Source organism: Saccostrea echinata, unplaced genomic scaffold, assembly GCF_033153115.1.
Source record: "Saccostrea echinata isolate AGI-Se365-2 ecotype Australia unplaced genomic scaffold, CSIRO_AGI_Sech_v1 ptg000056l, whole genome shotgun sequence".
In the NCBI taxonomy this organism is placed as follows: domain Eukaryota; kingdom Metazoa; phylum Mollusca; class Bivalvia; order Ostreida; family Ostreidae; genus Saccostrea; species Saccostrea echinata.
This window is the reverse complement of record NW_026889805.1, coordinates 9442589-9467394: the sequence shown is the minus strand read 5'-3', so window position 1 is coordinate 9467394 and position 24806 is coordinate 9442589. Positions and strand designations below refer to the sequence as shown.

The window sequence follows — 24806 nt, the reverse complement described above, 5'->3', positions numbered from 1 at the left end:
GGGTACAGCTAGATTTACCTGTGTTTACCTGGATAAGCAATATTTGATAAATCAGATAGATACATTTAAATTCATTTTTAATGGAGAATGATTTAATTCTGGTTAAAACGAGGTATTTGATTGGATAAAAAATTTACTTTATTACGTATAAATTGGGTTGCCTACGTCATAAGACTTGCGTCAAAAACGTATCGATCCGCCTGACGTTACATTAAAATTTTGTACAATTTGAAGTCATTTTTGGAGGGCAATAATCTTTTTTCTTACACTAAATGAATGAAAATTAAATTATAAGAAATGAAATTAATAGCTTTCCAATTTATACGGTATAAAGTAGGTTGGAACAGTTTACGCTTTTTTATAAACCGCTTCGCGGTTTATAAAGTAAACTGCCCCAACCCACTTTATACCGTATAAATTGGGTAGCTATTAAATTCATTCCTTAAATACTTTAATTTTCAGAACTCTGCTGTATAAAAAAAAATTAAAAGATAAAATTTAGGTGCTTCACTGTCATTGTACTTATTGTCGTGCTTAATGCATTTATGAATAGTTAAAATCATATAATTTACATGGTATGAGAAAGCAATGTGCAAAGTTTTCAGCTGTGTCTGTTTAAGAATTTCACTTTACACGTGATGCCACTATTAAAATTACCTTTCGCCAGTAACAAGGTTTATAAAGAAATATGCAATTCTGTTGGCTTTTATTCCAAAAGAAAATTGATTTTTAAAGAAAGAAACTCAGCGGAGTTTTTACCCGTAATTGAAATGGTGATGATAGTAAATAAATGAAAAAGATAAACTATGTTTATTGTTTTTCTTGTATTTTATGACATTTTCTATATCAAACGTACTAACCGTATTACAATGTTGGAAAAAATCCAAAGTCAACATCTGTTGTATAAAAGGGGTCCGTATTACAGAAACATAAAATTCTTACAAATTAATTAAATTGCAACATGCTAACATGTAATATGAGAGGAGTAATGACTCATGATAAACGTGTACATTTTATTTACCTTATAAGTAAAATTTGAACACTTGTCTAACATAAAGACATCGCTACTTTGAGGGGTAGGTGGCTCCGATGAAGATTCTACTGTGCGTTCTCATATTAGTCGTCTTTTCTTCAGAGGGTAGGCTAAAAATGGTATTTATTAATGAAAATTTCAGAAAAATAGATATGTATCATTACAATTGCCAGTAAGAGAAAGTGAAAATAAATTTTATTCAATGAATATTTGTGCAAAAAATATGTTTATTAGAATTTATTATAAAATTTTTAATTTATGATGTGAAAAAAGCCACCAAACGAGAATGGGCTTCGGAAGTTACAGCATTTTCCTCACAGTACAGCTCAACAAGGTAAACAAGTTTCAAACTTTCATATTCTAATGGATGTTGTAATCTACGTTAATCTGATCACAAAAATGTTTTATTACAAGATTTCATTCAGTGTTTATTGCAAATTTTCTAGCTACTCAGCAAAACAGATATTGGGAAAACCCAATGTTTATCCTAAATACAGTCAAAGTTCATTGGCATGGACACAGGCGTATAGACACCTTGATGCAAATCAGTACATAGAGGTAAACACTTATATAAGAAACTTAGTAAAACTTTTTTGAGTATGTTTCCTTTCACTAGACATTATGATTGAATCCCTAAAAAAACACAAGCATGTTGAAAAATAACCATCAGCATAATATCGTGTTTTTTTAAGAAGTCTTTTCCTTAGTTATGATATTAATCACTGTTCTTTATCTTCAAATGTTCATTACATATTCAAAATGATATCGATATTCTAAAAAATCTAGGTTATATAACAATTTCTTTTCTGAATATCCTTTTTATTGTCAGTTGAAATTTCCGGAAAAGATTTGGCTAACTGAGGTTAACATATATGAAGTATATAACGCTGGAGCTGTCAAGAGAATATTGGCGAAAAATGAAAAAAACGGATGGGTTGAAATATTTAAGGCTCCATATGCACTCTTAATCAAAAGATCTAGGATATTTTCCCCCAAAATAAAAGTGAGTATTTTTAAAAGAATTACGTGCAACATGATTTTTTAATGGTAAACACTGGCATTGGTTTTTTTTAGTAATCATATGCTTTATGATGAGTGATCTTTCTACCAAAATAACATTTTTGAAAGTCATTGAGTAGGGAGTAAAGGTTAGGAGGCAAACACGTAACAAATCGAAACATAGCTGGAAAATAATGATATTTTCTATCCTTAAGTCTTCTAAATAAGCATATTTTCACTTAAAAATGACATCGTTAATATATAAAGATTTCATATGATTTATTTAAAATTAAAATAAACACTATTCTACTCAGAGATTGAACTTTCCTGTAAATGAGCTGAGAATCGAAGTTGATTGTACTGCCTCCGGTTCATATGTATATATTGACGCAGTTGAAATCGTTGGAGGTATTTCTTCTCATCTTGATATTTTATTTGTTTTAAAATTTTTTAGCCACAAGACAATTGAAGTTTGCTATTTTAATTAAACGAAATTAAAACAGAATGTTTGACCTCTGTTGATTCCCCTCAGTTTCAAATATAGTTCGACTGAGATCGGTGTTAATCACCAGGGTATGATAAATTATATTGTTTGGTGTAAATCTTTGAAGTTTTATAAATTATCAAAACCTTAAGGATATAGACACTTGATTTCATGAAAAGATTATATAAGTTTTAATGATCTAATTTTACTACCATGGTCTATCTAGTCTTTTTTAAATAAAGGCGGCTGTCCTAGACGGTTTAAAAAATTCTGGGATTCTTGTTATCTGATCAAGAAAGATAGTGTGTCAGGAGACAAAGCTTTTGTGAGTAGAAAAAGACTTGAGAATAAATGTGTAAAATGTTAGTATGTAAACGGCAATTCCTTTTAATTATTATTTTTTAACTACTTTTTTATGCATTACATCCTAAAGGCCAACTGTTTAGACGCTGGCGGGTATCTGGCCAATTTTGAAACTCTCGAAGAGGCTTTGCGAATGAAAAAGTTCCTAAAGAAAATGCGTACAGGTATTAATAAAAAAAAACTGATTGGTGCCCTTTTAATACTTCTTAATGTTTCCTCTAATTAAGTTTCGCTTCGTACATTTTTTATATGCATTCTATCATTTTTGGACTTAAAATATCAGGGTTGAACTTCTATGTTGGGGGAAGAAATATAAACAGAAGAAAGTCTGGAGGAGATTGGAGGTGGATCAAGCACGGACAAATGACCAAGATGAAATATTTTGCTTTTGGCGCCGGAGAACCCAATGGATCCGACCGTTCTCCCGAGGAATGCATGTTCTTTTATGCAAAAGATCGCTTCACGTTCCACAATGTCCCTTGCGATAATGGTTCATATCTTGGTGGCTATATTTGCGAAGCATGAAAAATGTCGAACTGATTATGATGCAATAAACTGAAAGCTTTGTGTCTTTTTTTTCTGTTTTCTAGAAACATTTACAAAAATTATACATTAGACCTGCCTATAGGGTATGTACTAAGGGGCAGTATAAATCAGAAAAATATTTCTGAAGAATGTGCCCCTCCTAGTCGCTTGAATATTGAATTTTATTTATATATGTCAATGATTTTTATTTTCATGTTTTTCATTCTTAATGAAAGTAAAATATTACATTAAAAATATAAATTTAGTAGTCCTAAGTGTCTTTCAGAATATTTTGAATATTTACATTTGCCTTTAACTTGGGATTAGAGACACTCTAAGTTTCATTTTCCATCATTATAAAACATTGCATAATACTGGCAATGATACGAATTATTGCTTAAAGTATGTTTAGTTTCTGTAATAAACTACTTTTTTGTTTCTAAATTGACACTTGGATCCTCTTGTATAGATTTGATGTTCAATGTGGATAAAGTTTACAAGAATGTGTCAATATGACATAAATGCATGTATATAAAATAATGTTAAAAACTACAAATTTTAGAAAATGCAGCATGATGTGTATATAAAAAAAACAAAGCAGAAAACTGAGCAATTTTGATATAAACTAAACAAAACTGCATACCCGCCATTCTACCACACACGTACATTATCAGTGAAAAATTGTTTTATGCGATGTGACTAGCATTCAAAACTTAAACTTGTTTAAGAACAACTTGTATGTAATTTTCATTCTCTTTTTTAAATAATCTGTTTCATTATTAATTGATATTGGTTGAATGACTGCTAAATACATATAAGAGCCTTCTACCGCGTGTAACCACCATTTGAACAGACACTTGCAAATCCATCTCTCAGATCTAAAATCATGATGTGTAACGATCTTGACGAGCAGTAGTTATCCGAGTCTGGGCTGCCAACAAAGATCAGCAATTCTTCCGGTCCCTTGAAACTTCCGGTACTTTTTCGAGAACGATACAACTACCTTGCAACCTGAGTTTTTTTTCTTCTTGTGTGAATTTATCGATTAAATTGCATTTCATACGAAATGTTTTGTGTATAAAGACCCCAAAATGAAAATCATAGAGAAAAAATTATGGTTACAATGCACGAGCACGATTTTTCCTTTCACGATAAAATCGCCATGGTTCTATGAATATGTCAATGGCAGGGACAATAGTTTATTTTCATAAGTTTTAAAAACACAGAGGATATTACAATCATGAAATATTTTCAATAAAGCAGAAAAAAATCGTAAACCAAGAGAGCTAGAGACAACTCTCTCAATTATAATCCCAATTAGTTTACACAGTTTAATCAGTCAATTTTTGCCTTTTATATTAAATAATTGTTCAAACTTAAAGACTTTAGGACTTGTATAACAATATTTGGTCAAATATGCTATTCTTAAATTTTTTATGTCTAGATCAGTGCATTTGAATAAGTATCAGAATTCATCTCCAATTTTCTTATGTGAACACAAGTGTCAAATTCTGTTTTCTCTTGCAATATTATACCATCTCCTGTCTGAGTTGGAAGTTTTTCAATTCCAGTTCTAAAATCACAAATTTTAGAAGGTAAATTCAACTAGTATTTGTCATAAGTTAATGATTTTTGAACAATCTATAAATAAGACATTTTTTGGTTAATTATACAAGTCAATATTCTAGAATTGCTTAAATTGATCTACAAGAACATTATGCACTATTTTGTTAAACCAGGTAAAGCTAACAGAGTTTTGTTGCCATACATAAGCAAGTCCACAATTATTCAGTATGTTTTTAACAGCAGAACATCATTGTGTATTATTTTTTTCAGCAATTTCGATATTCTTGGGTGTTTTAAAATGACTGAGTATTACTAACAGAAACCTCGCGTCAAGTTTGCTATCGTAATGCCATTTAGGACAGAAGCTATTGAAAAAACGTGGGGGGTTTGAAGTTTTGATTGGTATATAAGAAAAGATTATTTAGTTTTAAAAATATTACTAAACATATCAGATTGGTAAACTGGGGACTGACAACGTTTACAACTAAATTAAACAATTATCAGCTGAATTAACACCCCAAGCTAAGCGTTTAAGAATGAGAAAAAATTCATAGCTTGATTTTGATATACATGTATACTATAAAATGACATGAAAATATACACTCTGATCGATCGTTACCATGCTCTAAACTATAAACATTTTCCCCCTGTTTCACATTTTGATCTCTGTAATTAAATGCATTTTCAAAGAAACATTACTTCACTACAACTTTTTTTTAAAATCCACGATAGGAAAAAAGGAAATCCTCTCAAACACTTTCATAAGATGAATAAATCTGTATTATTTACTGTAATATATTCACTGAGAAATATCTTCAAGAAATCACAACTTTGCTGTATTTTGTCTGATTTTTTTCTGGGAGAGAGAGGGAGAGAGAGAGAAAGAGAGAGAGAAGGATCAATACAGTTCTATAGTAAGTAAGCATGAAACGACGGGATTATAAATTTTCCATTTCATTATATATTGCTCTGCAACCAGAATTATTATGTTCGAAGTTTAGCTGCAGAACTGTAGCTCTCTGGTTGAGAAAATTCGGAGAGACAAACCAGAGAGCTACAGATCCAAGCATTGTCAAAGCCCTCGTTTACAGCGACACTTTTTTGTCGCTCATTTCGGGTATTATTTCTTGTATTATATATACTGTTCCCCCCTTAAAGGATGATATTATTTAATTAACTATATATTTGATTTACCTTTCAACAGTTATAAACAGCTCTATAAAAAATTGTTGATAGGATTTAAGCATTGGTAAAGAGGGGAAATCCAACTCTGAGAAAGAAAGAGGAGGGCATTTGACTCTATTGTGAGATCCCCCGGGGAGGGGGAGTCCTACTCTAGAGTACAGATTCTGGGGGAAAACCTAGCTTTGGGGGAAATTCTATTCTACAACACTAGTATTTCTATGTAACGTATAGATTCAATTGTATTCGAATCATGGCCCCTGTGTATCCTTATGTTCAAATCATGCCCCTATTTTACACCGAAATACATGAAAAAGCTATATTTTGTAATTGTATTTGTAATTTCTCTATATGTTTTGGAATAAAAAGGTTAAAGATTAAAAGAAAAGATTAGGTGACTCAGGTGAGCGTTGTTGCCCATGAGAATATTTATTTTCGAATTTTGCAAAAATGTTACATTCTTATGGTTGTAAAACGTTTTTATATGATTTTAAAAACCTATATGGATTGACATACGGTGGGAAATCAAAGAGAAAATCTCAATCTCTTTATGAGAACTAAGCTTTTTCTACAATATGTTTCAATTTTTGCGAAGGTTACATCTTTCGTTCTCCTGCAGACAAGTGCAACTTTTGAATACTTTACTTGTTTAGTTTTCCACACATGTTCTGTGAACTTCCTCTTCAAATCATCATTATCTAGGGGGAAAAAAGCATAAGCATACAGTTATAAATCTTGTAACATAACAATTTCATTGATTTGCTACTAAAACTATAAATTGGGTTTTATTATCTTAGTATATTGCGTTTCCCGTTTATGCACAGATTAGAAGGAACATTTCAAGTCTGTGATAGTAATTACCTTATTTCGTTTCATAAAATTCTATAACTATATTACATTTCTCCAACATTTTGAAAAACGGATAGTAACCGTGAATGAAATCCTAGTATGATATTGTGAAATGATCAAAATTCCTAGTCCATCTATAATTATCCCCTTCACGGTAACTGCAGTACTACTCTTTTGCAGGGGAAAATAAAAACGTTTGGCGAAGTTTAATCAAATGACGTTTATTTAACAATTACTTTTACGTCATATTTCACCAAACTATATCATTTTGTTCTGCAAAAGAGCAGTACCGCATTTACCGTGAAACAGTCTAAAGTCAAAGTGAAGGAATTAAGGGATGTGGTTTGAAAACACTTCATACGATGTAATGTTTGCATAAACTGTTATTGTCGTTTACTAATTATTGAATTATTAAAAATTCAGTCGCTATAATGAGTACACGACAATAAAAAACATTTATTTGATAAATTGAAAAAAGGTTCTTATGTTAGATATTTTGCTTTACAAATAAACGACCAGAAAGCTTTCATTAACATTAACACAGAATGACCCTAAGGGCAAAAAAAAGATGTTTAAAAAGTATTTAAGGTCAAGATCTAGGAAATGAAAAGTGCCTACATATTTTTCAAATTTGAGAAACAAATTCATTTAATAATCAATTAAAATCATAGCATAAAAAATTAAGGTGTATCGGGACTTTATATAATTTTTAGGTAAACTCGAGGAAAAAACATTTTTTAAACTGCCCTTTTCAATGAAAAATGAAGAAAACCAGGTATACAAACGAGAATTTTCTCCATCTAAGACGAAAGAAATGTATCAATACTGCCTACAGTCTCTCAGAAAACGGTTTTTCATATCTTCTTGGCCTCTTCTTTTAAATGATATTAATTTGAATATAGGTATCGGGGTTACTTTTGACATGATTTCAAATTGAACTCCACGAAAATGCGTCATTTTCTACATAATTATGTTACAGCATCTTTAACATACGAGGGTCTTTCGAAAAATTCGTAGACTTTTGTTAGATCTGTTTTTTATTTAATGTCATATCATAGCTAAATTTGGTAGACACATTTTACAATAAATCTAAGGAATTCGAATTATAAAATTCAACTATATCTTAATATATATAGAAATTATATACAAGAGGCCCATGGGCCACATCGCTCACCTGAGTACATTGGCTAGGCAAAAGTAAAATTCAGTTCAGTATTGAAAAGATTACCGGGAAGGGGGGGGGGGGCTTGAATTTAAAACTACCTGATGATGCTTCCATGTCAATATAACAAATGGCTTTGTTGTACTTGATAAGATATTTTTTTTAAAAATCCCATATATTCCTTTGTAAAAATTTGATTCCCCATTGTGGCTCCTCCCTATCAAAGGGGTCATCTTTTGAACAAACTTGAATCTACACTACCTGAGGATGCTTCCATATCAATATGACTAAACATAGTTTTTCTGTTCTTGAGAAATATTTTTTCTATATGTTCTTATGTAAAACGTTCGATCCCCCATTAGGCCCCAGCATACCCCTGGGGTCATCATTTGAACAAAATTGAATTTACACTACCTGAGGATGCTTCCATATCAAAATGACTAAACATGATTTTCAGTTCTTAAGAAGAAGATATTTTCCTATATGTACCTGTGTAAAATTTTCAATCCTTCATTGGGCCCAATCCTACCCCCGGGGGTCATCATTTGAACAGAAGAAGATATTTTCCTATATATTTCTATTTAAGACTTTGATCCTTCATTGTGGCCCCACCCTACCCTCCCCCCCCTCCAGGGGTCATGATTTGAACAAAATGAAATCTACACTACCTGAGGATGCTTCCACATAAATATGACTCATCATGGCTTTGCTGTTCCTGAGAAGAAGATTTTGAAGATTTTTCCTATATATTTCTATGAAAAACGTTGATCCTCCATTGTGGCCCCACCCTACTCCCGGGGATCACGAATTGAATAAATTTGAATCTACACTACCTGAGGATGCTTCCATAAAAATATTATCAATCAGGGCTTTGCTGTTCCTGAGAAGAAGATTTTTTAAAGATTTTTTCCTTTATATTTCTATGTAAAACTTTGATCCCCCATTGTGGCCCCACCTTACCCCCGGGAGTCATGATTTGAACAAACTTGAATCTACTCTACCTGAGGATGATTCCATATCAATATGATTAATCGTGGCTTTGTTGTTCTTGAGAAGACAATTTTTAAAGAATTTTTCCATATATTCCTATGTAAAACTTTGATACCCCATTGTGGCCCCACCCTACCCCCGGGAGTCATGATTTGAACAAACTTGAATCTACACTACCTGAGGATGATTCTGAATCAATATGATTAATCATGGCTTTGTTGTTCTTGAGAAAAAGATTTTTAAAGAATTTTTCTATATATTTCAATGTAAAATTTTGATACCCCATTGTGGCACCACCCTACCCCTGGGGGTCATGATTTAAACAAACTTGAATTTACACTACCTGAGGATGATTCCATATCAATATGACTAATTATGGCTTTGTTGTTCTTGAGAAGAAGATTTTTCCTTTATATTCCTATGTAAAACTTTGATCCCCCATTGTGACCCCACCCTACCCCTGGGGGCCATGATTTGAACAAACTTTAATTTACACTATGTAATGAAGGTTTCACACAAATTTCAACTTTTCTGGTCGAGTGGTTCTTGAGAAGAAGATATTTAAAAGATGACACCAAATTTTCACCAATTCTTAATTATCTCCCCTTGGAAGAGGGAATGGCCCTTCATTTGCACAAACTTGAACCCCCTTTACCCAAGGATGCTTTGTGGCAAGTTTGGTTGAAATTGGCCCAGTGGTTCTGGAGAAGAAGTCGAAAATGTGAAAAGTTTACAGACGGACGGACAGACAGACAGACGGACAGACGGACGACGTACAAAATGTGATCAGAAAAGCTCACTTGAGCTTTCAGCTCAGGTGAGCTAAAAATTGATTGCGAAAATAGATTCACTGAGCACCGGCAAAATTACGTATTTCTCTAACAATACACTTAACAATGTCTATAGTTATATCTCTAACAAATGACGCTTAAACGTAATGAAATTTGAACGTTTATATTTAGTTTTGTAAATGTATTTCAAATGCCAAATTGTAATGTAATAAATTGCTTCATTTCCTCTTTGAATAAAACAAAAACGATGGTTTAAGAACGTCAGGGAGCAGCGAGTAGCGATAGAATTTTGCTTTGCACTCAGGAAACCTCTAAAACAAAGTCTGAAAATGTAGGCCAAACCAAGAAAGATATAAGAAATGAGCCATGCATTTGTATATAAATGGCCAAGACAGATTTTAAGTGGTGGGGACTTTGAATCGGACGATGGACGGTCTGTGAGAAAACAAATTATCATTAAGATTTTGGTCAAAAAAGTTAGTAACGTCATGGAATGCGATATGCGGCTTCACTGTTGTGGAACAGGTAAAAGCAGAGTTACGCTATAAAGAAGTTGAGAACACTGACTAACTAACTTATGCTACTCGAACAATTATCAGCAAATTATGGTCAAGAGGTCTGGAGACTTTTTTGATGAGTTGGTAAGGCGCTATAGAACTTGTGAGAAATAACGAGAGAGAGTACTTTAAGAAACTTTCACGACGTTAATTTTGACGTTACGGTTACAATGTTGTCAAGAGTGATCCGTGTTGACAAAACATGTTGACTTTAACATTAGGTAACATGTGTTCTATTTAATCAAATGGAATGAAACTTCACGCATTGACAAAATCAATGTTTTTACATTTGAAAATGTGTTGATCATAAATTTTGTAAAAAAAAAAAAAAATATGATGAAGAGCGACATTGTTCACGTGTATTTTTGAATGACCCTCGTATATTTCTGTCATATTGTTTCACCTCGAAATTCCTTATGTATAATTTTAAGTAGAAATAACATTGCATTAAACAGTTTTTTTTAAGTTTTAGTGCATCAGTTTTGCAAAACCGAGGTTTTTAATAAGAAAGAATTGTAAAGATCTTTTGATTAAACTTTTGATAACAAATGATTTCGTAATTACTAGTATTACATACTGCAGACTTTAAAATTTTTCTAGAAAATCGTCAATGAGTTTCACACCCTTTACCTGCCAGGGTTTTATGATGTGCTTTCATATCCATTCTAACACAGGAAAATATTTTTTGAGTCTATAAGGGACACAGACTCAAGGAGTTCATTCGATGCCCCTCGGATAATCCTCAGGGATATTAAACATATGTCATATGTACAGTCTTCAGATTCCCAGTTTTGGTATAAAACCAATAATTCATACAAAAAATTGAAAGAATGTAAGATTTCTATTAGAGATATATTTGAAGATTCCTTTTCCGATCCCAGGTCTTCTATTTCAAAATGCTCTGCGAAAAACTGTAAAAACTGTGACATTTTGATAAGTAAAACTTCTTTCACCAGTAATCTTCCTGGACATAGCTTCTATACCAAAACTTGGGAAAATCTGAGTTGCAAATCTAATAATGTTGTCTAAGGAATAGAATGTAATCTTTGTGGACTTGTTTATGTTCGTGAAACCAAGGGTTCACTTCATAAAAGAATATCGGGTCACAGATTTCAAATCAAAAACGGGGGCCAGCAGCTTCTCTACAAGCACTTTAATTTATCTGATCATTCAATTTTGTCAATGAAAGTTAGAATTCTAGAAAAAAAAAATTACCACCATATAAACAGTCCATCACTGAGTACACCTTTCCGTAGACAACGAGAACAATTTTGGATTAAAAAACTATGGACAGCCTTTCCCTACGGATGTAATGACAATGTCAATAGTGTTGGAAATCTTTCCAGTCCACAGTGTAACAATGTAAATGTGATGGGACTTTTTAACCATACACAGAGACGTAAGCGTAGGCATGGGCATCGGTCTTACAATAAACTTTTAATACACGATGTCTCTTTTGATTCATTACTACCTTACGTAAATCAACAGTTAGATCTACATCATATTCGCACCAAACTTTACTCTGTCCCTTTGAAACTTTTACATAGTCTTCTTGAAAAGGTCAAGGAAAGTCCATTTTTGATTCCTCGACACCAGAATATAGGCTCGGATCTGTGATTATGGATATTACAAATCATAGGCTTTTTAAACCCCCACGTTTCACTGACGAAGCAGCTAAAACAGTTCGTTTGTTCCTTAAACTTCAATATGCCAACAAAGGAATTGACGCGGTTAATATAAGTAATATTCTTAATCACAAAAGGGTCCAGTCTTGTATTCAACCATATTTCAAATTAAAGACTACACCTTGTGTTTCCTACAAATATACATCGACTATTTCTTCCAAACTTTTTAATTAAAGAAAATTTTACAGTGCCTGGATATCGAATATCTGAACCATAATCCTCCATCGTGTTCATGTTCTTCTTCACCCTATAACTATAGTCCTGCTGGACACGTTATTACTGGTGACGTAAATATAGTTCATAATGAGGACCTTAGATCATTAATTTTAAAAGGTCCTAAATATAGGGAACCCCGATCCTTCAACTGGCGTCGAAATTTCATAAATATTATGAATTCTGTAGAGGATTACGCCAGGCGATGGGCCAGACATGAAAAAGAAGAATTGACACTTTGTCAGAATGGATTAAATATATCAGATGTATGTCAAAATCGCGCATTAAAAGATTGAGGGGCAATAGGAGAACCATCTATCCATCTGTATTCAATAATCCAGAAGTGAAATAAGGATAAGATAGATTACATGATCAGTACGTACTGGTCCCTGCTGACAAAGCAGGTAACAACATTGTCTTTGTTTGTAAGACTCATTATATTAGATATATTTTAGAGGAACTTGGATTTAATTCTACAAGTGGTAATCCAACTTATACTCATAGTTCTCTTTCTAAGGAAGAAATTCTCCAAAATTATATGTCAGGTTTGAATATTTTGATATTCCAAACAACCAAAATGAATTTAAACTACCATATCTATATTGGATTCCGAAACTTCATAAAAATCCTTACAAACAAAGATACATAGCGGGTTCCAGTAAATGTCCAATCAAGCCTCTTTCTTTACTCTTCAATAAAATATTAACAGTAGTGAAGGGGGAACTTTAAGAGTACTGTGTAACAATATATTCGAGAAGTGGTGTAAATCAGATGTGGATACTTTAAAATTCCAGGGAACTTTTGGAAAATTTGAAATCACAAGATTTTACCAAAATCAACAGCTTAAAAATTTACGACTTTTCAACTTTATACACAACCATTCCCCACGATTAATTAAAATCCAGGATTTTTGATATCATTGACAGCTGCTTTTTCAATAAAAATGGAACTCGTAAATTTACTTACCTTGTCATTGGTCATTTGCAAAATTATTTTGTTAAAAACATTCTGATTGTACACACAAGTACTCTGAAGTTGACATTAAAAAGATGCTTGAATCTTTGATTGACAATATCTATGTGGAGACCAGGTCTTCCAACAATCTATTGGAATTCCCTTGGGTACCAATTGCGCCCCGTTATTAGCAGACCTTTTTTGTATTCATATGAAGCAGAATTTGTCCAAAATCTTATACATGAAAAGAAGAAAACACTTGCTGTGACCTTCAACTCGACATTTAAATATATCGACGACGTATTGTCAATTAACAATGGTTATTCCCATTCTTATGTCGATACGATATATCATGGTGAGCTTGAGATAAAAGATACTACATAGTCTGACACATTTGTTTCATATTTAGATATTTTACTTGAAAAAGACGTTAATGGTAATCTAACAACCAAGCTTTATGATAAACGTGATGGTTTTAACTTTTCAATCGTCAACTTCCCTTACTTATGCAGCAATATAGCTTCATCACCTGCATACGGGGTTTATATCTCTCAGTTTATTCGATACGCAAGAGCATGCTCTACGTATGTACAATTTCTAAAACGAGGTAAATTATTGACAAACAAGTTGATGAAACAAGAATATCAGCAGTCTCGTTTAAAGTCATCATTTCGTAAGTTCTATGGTCGATACAATGACCCTGTCAGCAAATACAATTGATCATTGAGTCAAATGCTGACTGACGTTTTTCATACTAATTGTTAGGCCATTATTAAACAAAATGCTAGTCATCAGTGTCAAGTTTAAGAAAAGTCTTCCCTGTAAATATTTGTACAGCTTCTGATATTATGCTTCCTTTTTCAGAGCATAAAAAGTAAAAAAAAATTGGTATTCTATTTTTCCCATCCCTATATCTGTTACAGAATTTAATGGAAATAAAACAAGCCATTTAAGCAGCAATGTATGCATTTTTATTCACCTTATATTGAAAATTAGGGTGATAATTTCAGAAAAGGATTGCACTTTTGTCGATAAAAGCTTTTTATGAGCATATAGTAATCATATCACAAATAAAACTTAAAAAAATATTTACAGTTTTAGTGCAAAGGGAAATATTTGGTGACGTTGACTTGTGTGTGAATGACTTTGAAAGACATAAAGTGCTTCTGACCATCACAATGAATGTTCTCATTTAAAGTTTCATGCAATGATGTGTAAAATTTAAGTCCCCGTTGTTACATGTAAGAATATTGTTAATGATAAAGTCTATGCTATTTTTGGAATGTCACAGAGACAGTTGATTGATCAAGGGACAGCAACTCTAAGGGAATGCAAAGTTCAATTTTGACAAAGAAACCAATTACAATTTCAGAATTGATATTCTGATCAAAAACGTTTTAATCAATATATTTTTACTTTTATGACTTACATCCATTTCATTTCATTGAAGAAAAAAAATGAAAGAAAATCGAAATTTAAAACACTTGAACATCAATAAATTCGACATAGGCTCACAATAACCTTGAGAATAGAACAGTGACTTCAGGAATTTCAACAACAGTTTATATTTCATGCAAACATTGAAATTTTAGTATATTCAATTTTTTCCTTCGTTTATATAAAAGGGCTATTGTGTTAAAAAAGCTATTGAAGGTGTACAGAGCCAACAACCACAATACTCAATAATAATACCGCCTAATAGGTCTATGTCCGTTTACTGTTTCAGGTTATTGCTAAAGACGGCAAAGCTTTTTGAAAAAGTTCTACTTATCATATAAAAATGTCAATGATACATCCGCTGGTCATAAGGGATCTTTGAGTGAAATATGGACATCCTATGTTCTTCATTAGAAAATTCTGGACCTGAATTTCACACTTTTCTGCCAAAGATCTTAATCTTGCTGAAAGGCTTGAATCGAGTCCATTAAAGAATGATGAAGTGGACTCAATTTCTTAAAGAAAAATTCTGTTAGTGACCTTAAACTTGTCTGAATGTCCATGGGTCAAGGACATAACACACAATCGTCCTTATATATGTAAAATAGTGCTTAAAATGTGATGAAAATATAGAGTGCTTCAAGTCTTATGTAAAAGGCAAGATGTGTTTGTGAAACACTGATGCCCCCGTATGGCAACTCATATCAAAGGTTAAACTTTCTCAAATGCAAATCAAATATGTTGGTACCCAAAGTAAGGTCTTGTCTCGGGGAATATATCCGTGAAATATGAAAGCCATAGCAGGAACAATTGAATAGTTATGGAAAAGGTTAAAGTTTTTCAAAAGTAAGTCAAACATCAAGGTCAAGGTCAAATGGTTAAAATTAATGGTGGCCAAGGAAAAGGCCTTCTCACAAGAAATACACGTGAAATATAAAAGCCGTAGCACCAATCGTTCAAAAGTTATGGCCAAGGTTAAAGTTTTTCAAAAGTGGGTTAAACTCCAAGGTCACGGTCAATGGATTACAATTGTTGGTATCCAAAGGAAGGTCTTGTCAAAAGGAATAGACTTCTTAAATATGAAAGCCCTAGCACCAACTGGTCAAAAGTTATGGCCAAGGTTAAAGTTTTTCCAAAAGTAGGTAAAACTCCTAGGTCAAGGTCAAAGGGTCAAAGATGTTGGTATGCAAAGGAAGGTTTTTGTCACAAGGATTACACCCGTAAAGTATGAAAGCGCTAGCTCTAATTGATCAAAAGTTATGGCCAAAGTTCGGTAAAATTTTGCAAAAATTGGTCAAACTCAAAGTTCAAGGTCAAAAGGTCAAATATGATGGTACCCAAAGAAAGTTCTTGTCACACGGAATAAACATGTGAAATATGAAAGCCATAGCTCCAACCAATCAGAAGTATTGGCAATGTTAAAGTTTTTGCGGACAAACAGACAGACAGAAAGACAGACAGACGGACGGACGGGGCAAAAAACTATATACCCCCAAATCTTCGATACGTGGGCATAAAAAAGTAATGTTGTAAATAATAAACATGCTATCACTTCAAACTATTGCCGGTATGCAATAATGTTTGTACATCAATCTATTTGAAATAAAAATATTTATTATATGAAAAAATACTGTTCAGTGCCTTGAATTATAGTTATTATTTAATCAATCAAACTGTACTTAAGTACATATTAATTTATATCAGGAAAAAAGTATCTAATTTAGACTATTTTGTAAAATCAAAGTAACACAGATAAACTCTACCTGTACCTCTTAGACGGCCTCTTAATTGAGTGTGATAATTAAATATAGTTGTTTTAACGAGTAGACGTTCGGGGAACACACCAGACGTAAGGCAGACAAACAATTTGTGTCCTATTATGCTATAATTATATTTCACTGGGAATTATCTCATGTTTGCCTGAGGGAGGAAAACCAAAGCAAACGGTTTTCTCCTTTTACACCTTTATGAAAATTGGAAGCTACTTTTCGGAGAAAATACAGTTTATTAACTTTTATGATATAATACTTTTTGTTGAATCTATTTATCAAGAATTATTGTAAAGGAAAAAATTAATAATATGCCAATCACTCCCTGGAGATTTATTAACTTTCATATTACAATCAAAAAGTGCAAAGATTTCATGTTCAGGTATTTTCCTCTCTCGACTCTGATGTGCTCATTAAATGTTGGAATGTAATCATTTTGATCAATATTTTGAAGTATCAAGTCTAAGAGTTTTGGTAGGATATCTTTTAACCTTCTAAGGTATTTCTTCCTTGGTCAATGATATCATTTCTTCAAGTTTTATTTCTTAAATAACAAATGTAGTTTTATTATTATTTTTATTATTTGGTTAAAGAAAACTGTTCCTCAGTTTACAGAAGTACCTTGTGGTCTTTCCTCTTCCGACCCATCTACCGGTACTTACAATATGACCTTCGATTGTTCTTTTCTAATCTATTCTAAAACAATCTTCTTTTTTCATTTAGGTGTATATTAATTTCTTTCTCAGACTCAATTTAACTTTTTATCTTCAAGCATAACCTTTCTTATCTTCTCATTTTTATGCAACGCCATAAAATGGCCGGGGGCATATAGTGTTACCCTGTTCCGTCATTCTCTCATTCCGTCATCATTGACTTTCCGTTCATTATCTCGGCAACAATTGAACACTCAAATTTGAAATATAGATGCGTCATAGAAATACGCGTATCAAGTTCGACATTGGTTGTGGTTCAACGATTTTTGACAGAGTTATCCTTCTTAAACTTAGAAAAAATAAGAAATTTGAGTTTTGTAAGGATGTATGTATAAGGTTGAAATTGCATGTGTAGGTATCTAACCAGAAAATACATGTCAAGTTTGAATTTGCTCATGATCCGATGATTTTTGACAGAGTTATCTCTCTTGAATGTAGAAAAAATAAGGACATTTTCAGTTTTCGCTCTCTTTTTGTAGGGATATATGTATAAGGTTGGAATCGCATATGCAGGTATTTCGCCAGAAAAATACAAATCAAGTTTGCATTTAGTTGGGGTGCCACCTTAATAAGGTAAACATTGTATAGTTTTTATCTTAGTAATGCCCCTTGAACTTAGAAAAAAATCTTTTATGCAAACAAATTTGAAACTAAACATGGCATTTGAAATTTTGGCTGCGTGCGGGAGCATTTGTGGCGTTACGACACATCTAGTTTCTTGTAAGAAGAATATCGAGATAATAGCGACAAATAGCGACATCCCCTAATTTTAATACATATCACTTTGTGAAATATAGCGTTATCGAAATCAACTTTTACATATTATATATAGACTAATATTATGAATAGATTCGTCAAACATCACCAAAATTCACTAAATTCGTTGTATAAAATTAGACTGTTATTTAAAAATCAAAGTCCTACGTCCCTTTTAAAGGAATTAAATTCTTGTTTCACAGCAATGGAGTGGTCTGGTCAGTAATCAAGTTTAATACAGACATACACTACTTGATTCTACCTGCAAAATAAGGTCATACATTTATTGGAAATATACTTTCAAGGGACGAGAAAGGAATGTTTCATATATCAAACTGACTCTAGAAGATAGAATAGAAATTTAGAATGTACATAGATGTATGTACATTGACAAACACGCAGAAAACATACAAAAAACTTTTTAAGAAGAGCCAAAAATTCAGATTTAAAACAGGTGAGCAAAAATATTTTGAACACTTTCTAATGCTTAATTTGATGTTACTCAAAATTATTTTTGCAGTTTTCCAAGCATCATTATATTTTTATTGAGTTTTTAAAAAGAATATTTTTTTTATTTCTTACATTTTTTCATTAAAGTCTTTTCATAAAGTGACATTTTTTTTTACATTTATAGAGGATGTGACAATTTTTTACATTTATAGAGGATGTGGTTTCAAAAATTGCTCCTCCTGATGTTTTTACAAGCAAATCGCATCGTAAGTAACTTTTTTATTGTCCTTTAATCATGAATAATACTTGAATCTTATTGATCTAGAAACGTTTGAAATAAAAATTTCTTTCTTTCCCATTGTTACCTTTACTGATATTATTTAGAAAAGGTCAACACTTCTTTACAAATGGTAATACACCTTATGCTAAATATTGTAACATGCGCAAATGAATGCGCGTACGCTTCGTCTAATTTCATTGATTATAAAGGATAACATTTCATTAACTTTCTATTTTAACTTTTTGCTTAATTCTAGTTCCATGTTATTGTAAATTTTACTTTAAATTTTATCCTCTTCTCGTATTTTGATTCTTATTCTTACATTTACAAATTTATCTTTCTTTTTCATTGTATAATTTTAAATATTTACTCTTGCTTTTACAATTTAGTCTAAGTATTTCTGTGCTTAAATTCTTTATTCAGAAATTTATTTAGACTAATCCGTATTTTTTTTCAAATGAGAAATGATCAATCTAAGTTTAAATTAGAATGTAAAAACAAGTAACAGAAATAGAAATTAAAAGTAGAAGGAATGATTGACTGATTGATTGATTGTATGTTGTTTACGTCCCGTTCGAGAATTTTCCACTCATACAGAAACATCATTGGATAAACGACGCTCCCGAGACAGAGGACTCGGGTTATGATGGTCACCATGCTAATTCTGGGAAGGGATACAGTGAAGTCGCCAATTCCGGGTCACGTTTTGTCGATATTTTGCAATGCTGTACGTTCGATTTACATATAACGCAATATATATACTGAAGGTACAATATGTGTGCTTTTTATCAGTCTTATTGTTTTCAAAATAGATCTACGGGAATATTACTAAAAGAGTAATATTACACAAGGCCTAGTTCCCCCCCCCCCCCCGTTTCGAATCATTTTCTCCATTTCCGGGTCATGTGACATCATGTTCTGTCTAAGTCGAGGGAACGTTTCAGAACAAGATATTTATCAATTTTTGACATCGAAAAAAATAATACTGATCATTGGAAAAAAATATTAGCAAACACAGATGCACAATAAACATTTTTATTATAAAAATAACAAACTGCAACAAAAAAAAAAATGGGAAAATGAATTAAACTAAGTATAAACAATATCTATAAATATTATTCATAATATACTGTATTGGGAAAACAAATTGCACTCAGCAATAAAAAAAAAAAAGAAAAGAAAAGAATACAATAATAATAATAAAAAAAAACTAAAAAAAAAAAAAAAAACAACTAAAATGACTAGATATGTCTGGAAAAAATCAATACAGTTACAGGTGAAAAAATACTGAAAATGTAATTCCATTTCTGCACCCTCTGGAATGTTCAACAATAGTTTTTTAATTTCATCAAATTGATGATCAAAATTTTCAATTTTTCCAATGAAATATTTACAAGGAATGACTATCCCACCCCCCTCTTCATTTGGTGCAGGCCAAGGAGGGAAACTTGGTCTGGTTGGCCTGTGGTTTCTGCTGTTACCTCTCCCCCTGATCTAAAATGCTAGAGAAAAAACGAGACAAACACCTTGACACATGTCCAATTGGTAGCCCTGCAACATCACTTAACTTGAGTAGACGTTTATCATCAGTAATCATGTCATGAATTTCTAAGGGAAAAGTTTCTAATTGAGGAAGCCAGACTAAACAGGCAAATTCATCCTTCACATTTGTGTATTCTCTATCAATAGGTAATCGGGGCATTGGTGTAATACATGGGGGGCGTATCTTGAACGAATGGTATCCTTTGATGACAGATTTGTCAACCACTATATTTCTTGTTGCAACACTTGCCACTTGGCCTGAATCTTTCTCAACAGTCCGAAAAATACCAAAAATGTACTTGATCATTAATACTGCATTGAAAATATTGAAATAAATGTACTAGACTTAAAATTACTAATGCAAATAATTGTTAATTTAAGCCAGCTAAAAATATGTATTACCTCAGCAAGAACAAAGCATAACAAAATTCAGTTCGAACATCTAGGACAAATAAAGATGTTTTCAAGATCAACCTCTGCTGCTAAACAGTCAGTGTGCATCCAACTATTGCATACATCACACTGAATCCATAGGCGTTCAATGCCTAATACTTCATCATCTTCTTCTGTGCTGTGGTAAGCCTGGCATCGTGAGTCATTGGTCCTTTCTTCATTTAAGTCAAACTCTTCCTCACTGATATCATGTTTGGATGTCACAGTTGCTTTGGATTTGCATTTCAGTGGGTTTGTTTTCTTACTTTTAGGCAAAGCCTTTCTCTTTTTATTTTTCTGACTTCCCAATTTTGTCATTTTTTTCTGGGACTTAAGTTTTGCTTTCTTTTCCCGGTCTGCAAAAGCTTGTATTTTTTCAGTTCTTTCAAGGAAAACTGCCTAATGCTTTCTAAAGATGTAAGATTATCAGGCAATGAGTCTATTACTAAATGTCGTTTTGGTTTTGAATTTTCTGCTGCCTTTGGAAACACCAAACTCTCAGTTAATACAGGGGACACGACAGCAACTTCACAGTCAGTTTTGTTTGTTGATCTAGAGGTGCTGATATCCAGAGATGTCCCAACTTCTTCCTCTTCATATAAAGTACCCTGTTGAGCAGCTACATTTGCCAGAACATCTAATGCTGATGCATTTTCTTCATCTTCTTTAACTACATTTGATGGATTTGCCTTTCTGTGCAGTTTTTTGTAAACATCAAAACAGGGAGACATCCCTTCCACATCAAATCCTTCTTGTATTCTTTGTAAATCGCGCTGGCTGACAGGAGTGTTCAGACTGTTCTCAAATACTTCCAGAGCACTTCATGAGGTTCAATCTCTGTGTCCTTTTCACAACTTGGTGCATCATCAATATAAGGCAGTGGTGGTTTAAGCATGTCTTTGGTTACTACTAGGGCTGTCATGAGTACCCGAAATAACCGAGAACCGCGGTCCAAGTTGTTCGGTTCGGTTCCGGTTCCATTTTTCCGGATTTCGGTTCGGGTCTGGTTTATATATTAGAGTCTGTTCAATACAAAAAATGACGTCGAAATCAAAGGAATGATGACGATAACAGTGATAAATAAACATCACAACTGAAATCTACTTCATTCCATGACAAACACTTGTCACGGAAGTATTAGATAATTATCAAAACGAGCAGGAATGGTCAGGTTGTGGCTAATAGTAGGCCAGGTCACCGATGTCTAGACGTTCGCATGGTTAAGACTTGTTTTCAATTTAAATTTAATGTAACAAATAAAGATTTTTTAAGTTAAATTCACGAAATTAAGGTTTAAAATAGATGTAAATACCCGACCCGAAAAACCCGAAACCGAACCGAAAATTTACAGAACCGACCCGACCCGAAAAATTTTGGAACCGTGACAGCCCTAGTTACTACAGTACTGTCTACAGGATAGATGCCCGATGATTTGAATACATTTATAACTGTCAAAGGTTTATAAAATTGAAAGAAAGCCTCCTTAAGTTTCTCTGCAAAATTCTCCTTTCCAATACACTTCCCCGGGTTCTAACGTGTGTACTTCCTTGCGGTCATATGCCATTTGGTCTTAAGCGGGCCAAAACACCTTTGTCTAAAGACTGCATAAGGTGTGTGGCATTAGGAACTATTCTGTATAGTTCTATGCCCAGAGATTTAGCCTTCATGAAGACATCATGATCTACATGGCTGCTGACACTATCAAACAGGAGAACAACTGGACGTTCATTTGCAACATGTTTGTTGAAGTGGTCAATAAATTGTGAAAATGTTAATCTATCCATCCAACCTTTAGGAGTATATGCCATCTGAGACCCCTCAATAGATCCGTTCAGGGGATTATATCCTTTTGGTTTTGGTTCAGGATATACAAAGTATGGTGGCATCATTTGACCTGCTGCATTTCCACAAAACATGACAGTTAGGCGTTGCTTTCCACATGAAATATGAGGAACATTAAGGTCTTTCCGCGCTGGGCCAATTACTTTTGACTTGTTGCCTCCCATATTAAATCCTGTCTCATCTGCATTCCAAATCTTCCCTGGTTGATCTATAAGACCTTTGCTTTGGAGAAATTCTCTGAATTTGTTGTACCATGGGTCAAGCTTTTCTTTTGTTAGCTGTGATCTCTTCAACTCTAAAGATGTTTCCACTCTTTGGCTAACAATGTTTGAATTTCTTTTCATGAAAGAATAGTACCATTTCTTACCAGGTCTACCATCTCTGAATGGATTTTGTCGCTTTTCTTGTTTGACAACTGATTGAACAAAGTCTAGAAATTCACACATTTTCAGCCCCATACCTCTTTGTGACATTTCAGATAACCATTTGGTCATGGCTTCTTCCTCAGACTCTGTAAATACTGTAGGAGGCCCATTAATACTGAACTGAATTACATCACCTGAAATCCTTCTTTGTAAGAAAGAATATGACAATTCATTCTCTTCTGCTGCTTGTCGTATTGATGATTTGTTTACACTTACTTCATACAGAGCCCTGCGAACTCTTTGTCTCTTTTCTGGAGTCATGCGCCTTCCATATTTTTTTAAATTTTTTTTGCGCAGATTTCTGGGCAGGTGAAGATAATAGTTGGCTCTTATTTCTCTTCTTGGGACCAATTTCTAAATGTAATAACAATAGTGATTAAGAATAAAAATGAGTAATGTATGTTTGATGATAACAAAATAATAGCAAAGAAAAATAACAAATAAAATTTGGTCAGGGAGGTATGGAGGAATTTATCCAATTGAATCTTGTTCCCATTATGTTATTGTAAATCATAGAAAGAAAGGAATATTTATAACTGTTTGTGCATATAAAAAAGTTGATACTTTATAATAATAGATAATAAATAAATGTTTCCTGTTTCGTTAATTTTTATTGTTTATTTATTTCTTTTAAAGAAGATGTATAACAGTTTTGTAAAAACATAACTGCTACCGGTCTAGAATAGCGAGTTGTGATATTTCCTCTGTGTAAGTTGTGTCTCAGATAAGTGACCCGTAATTGGAGAAACTCCTGCGGTTTCATTGATTAGTTAAAGAAAATTTATTTGTGGAATGATCAGTATGAATGGTTTTGGACATGTAACTGAATGCATGAGAAATAATTTGCAGCTATTAATCTTACCCACAAGTTCTCCTCGTCCAAGCTGCAGCGAAACGAAATCGAAAATAGCATGTCAACCAAGGGCGGAAATCGCCGTCTCGAAAGCGCTTGATTTCTATTTCGTCTGTTGGGTGGTATGTAACTGCTTACCTTCAAATAAATTCAAATGAACAAAGACAGGAAGACCTATAGTTCAATACCTGAGTATTTATAAAATTTTTACTGCTTTAATTTCAACAATACGACACGATATTTGTACGAGTGACCCAGAACTGGAGAAGACCCGGAATTGGCGACTTCACTGTATCCTTATCCACCCATCCTATTGTCGAGATTTGTCCATTTCTGACAGATGATCTGTTCTTGTTATAAAAAAAAATAACTTGCATGGTATGAAATATAACACTCGGAAAAATCCCTTAGCTTCTGTGAACAGACCGGTACGGAGCATGTCACATGACCGCCTGGATCACGTGATTCGCTCAAGGACAGAACAATGGCAGATATGCATTAAAATCGGAGAGGACTACTTTAAAAAATAATGAACACTGAAACCTCATTTTATTTCGTTTAAGGAATTTTAAGTAATTCGACTGGTTCGCGAATTTTTTGATCACCCCTCCTATGTTGCTTCCTTTCCAATCACACTCGGAGCTCCTCGAGTGGCTAGTGCCTCGCACACTAACCTCGGATGTGAACGGTGTTCTACAAGTTTGCTAATACAATCATGTGAACCAATCCAAAGTCCCTCTTATCAATATTCCTTTGAAATCCGTGTTACTTTGTGGCACGCCACACTACATGTTTGCGTTTTCATTGACTATTAACAGAATGTTGTAATCAAAACCAATGTACAGAGAAGAATTAGACAACATAGGAAACTCTTTTGGTGAACTTTATGCAGAACAAAATAAAAAATGAGTTAAAAGGCAGCTCCGGCTGTGTAATGCATCGATTTAATGCATA

At 33.0% G+C, this 24806-nt stretch overlaps 1 protein-coding gene across 1 annotated transcript in view; it reads left to right on the top strand.

Annotated features, from left to right (window-relative positions):
- The first annotated feature begins 1089 nt into the window (after positions 1-1089).
- Positions 1090-24806, top strand: part of LOC133173725 (uncharacterized) — a 94942-nt gene continuing 71225 nt past the window's right edge. Inside the window, exons 1-5 of the mRNA XM_061308745.1 lie at positions 1090-1138; positions 1307-1367; positions 1480-1591; positions 1863-2036; positions 2347-2440. Of these exons, the coding sequence (XP_061164729.1) occupies positions 1090-1138; positions 1307-1367; positions 1480-1591; positions 1863-2036; positions 2347-2440 (490 nt within the window). The remainder of the gene's footprint in view (positions 1139-1306; positions 1368-1479; positions 1592-1862; positions 2037-2346; positions 2441-24806) is intronic.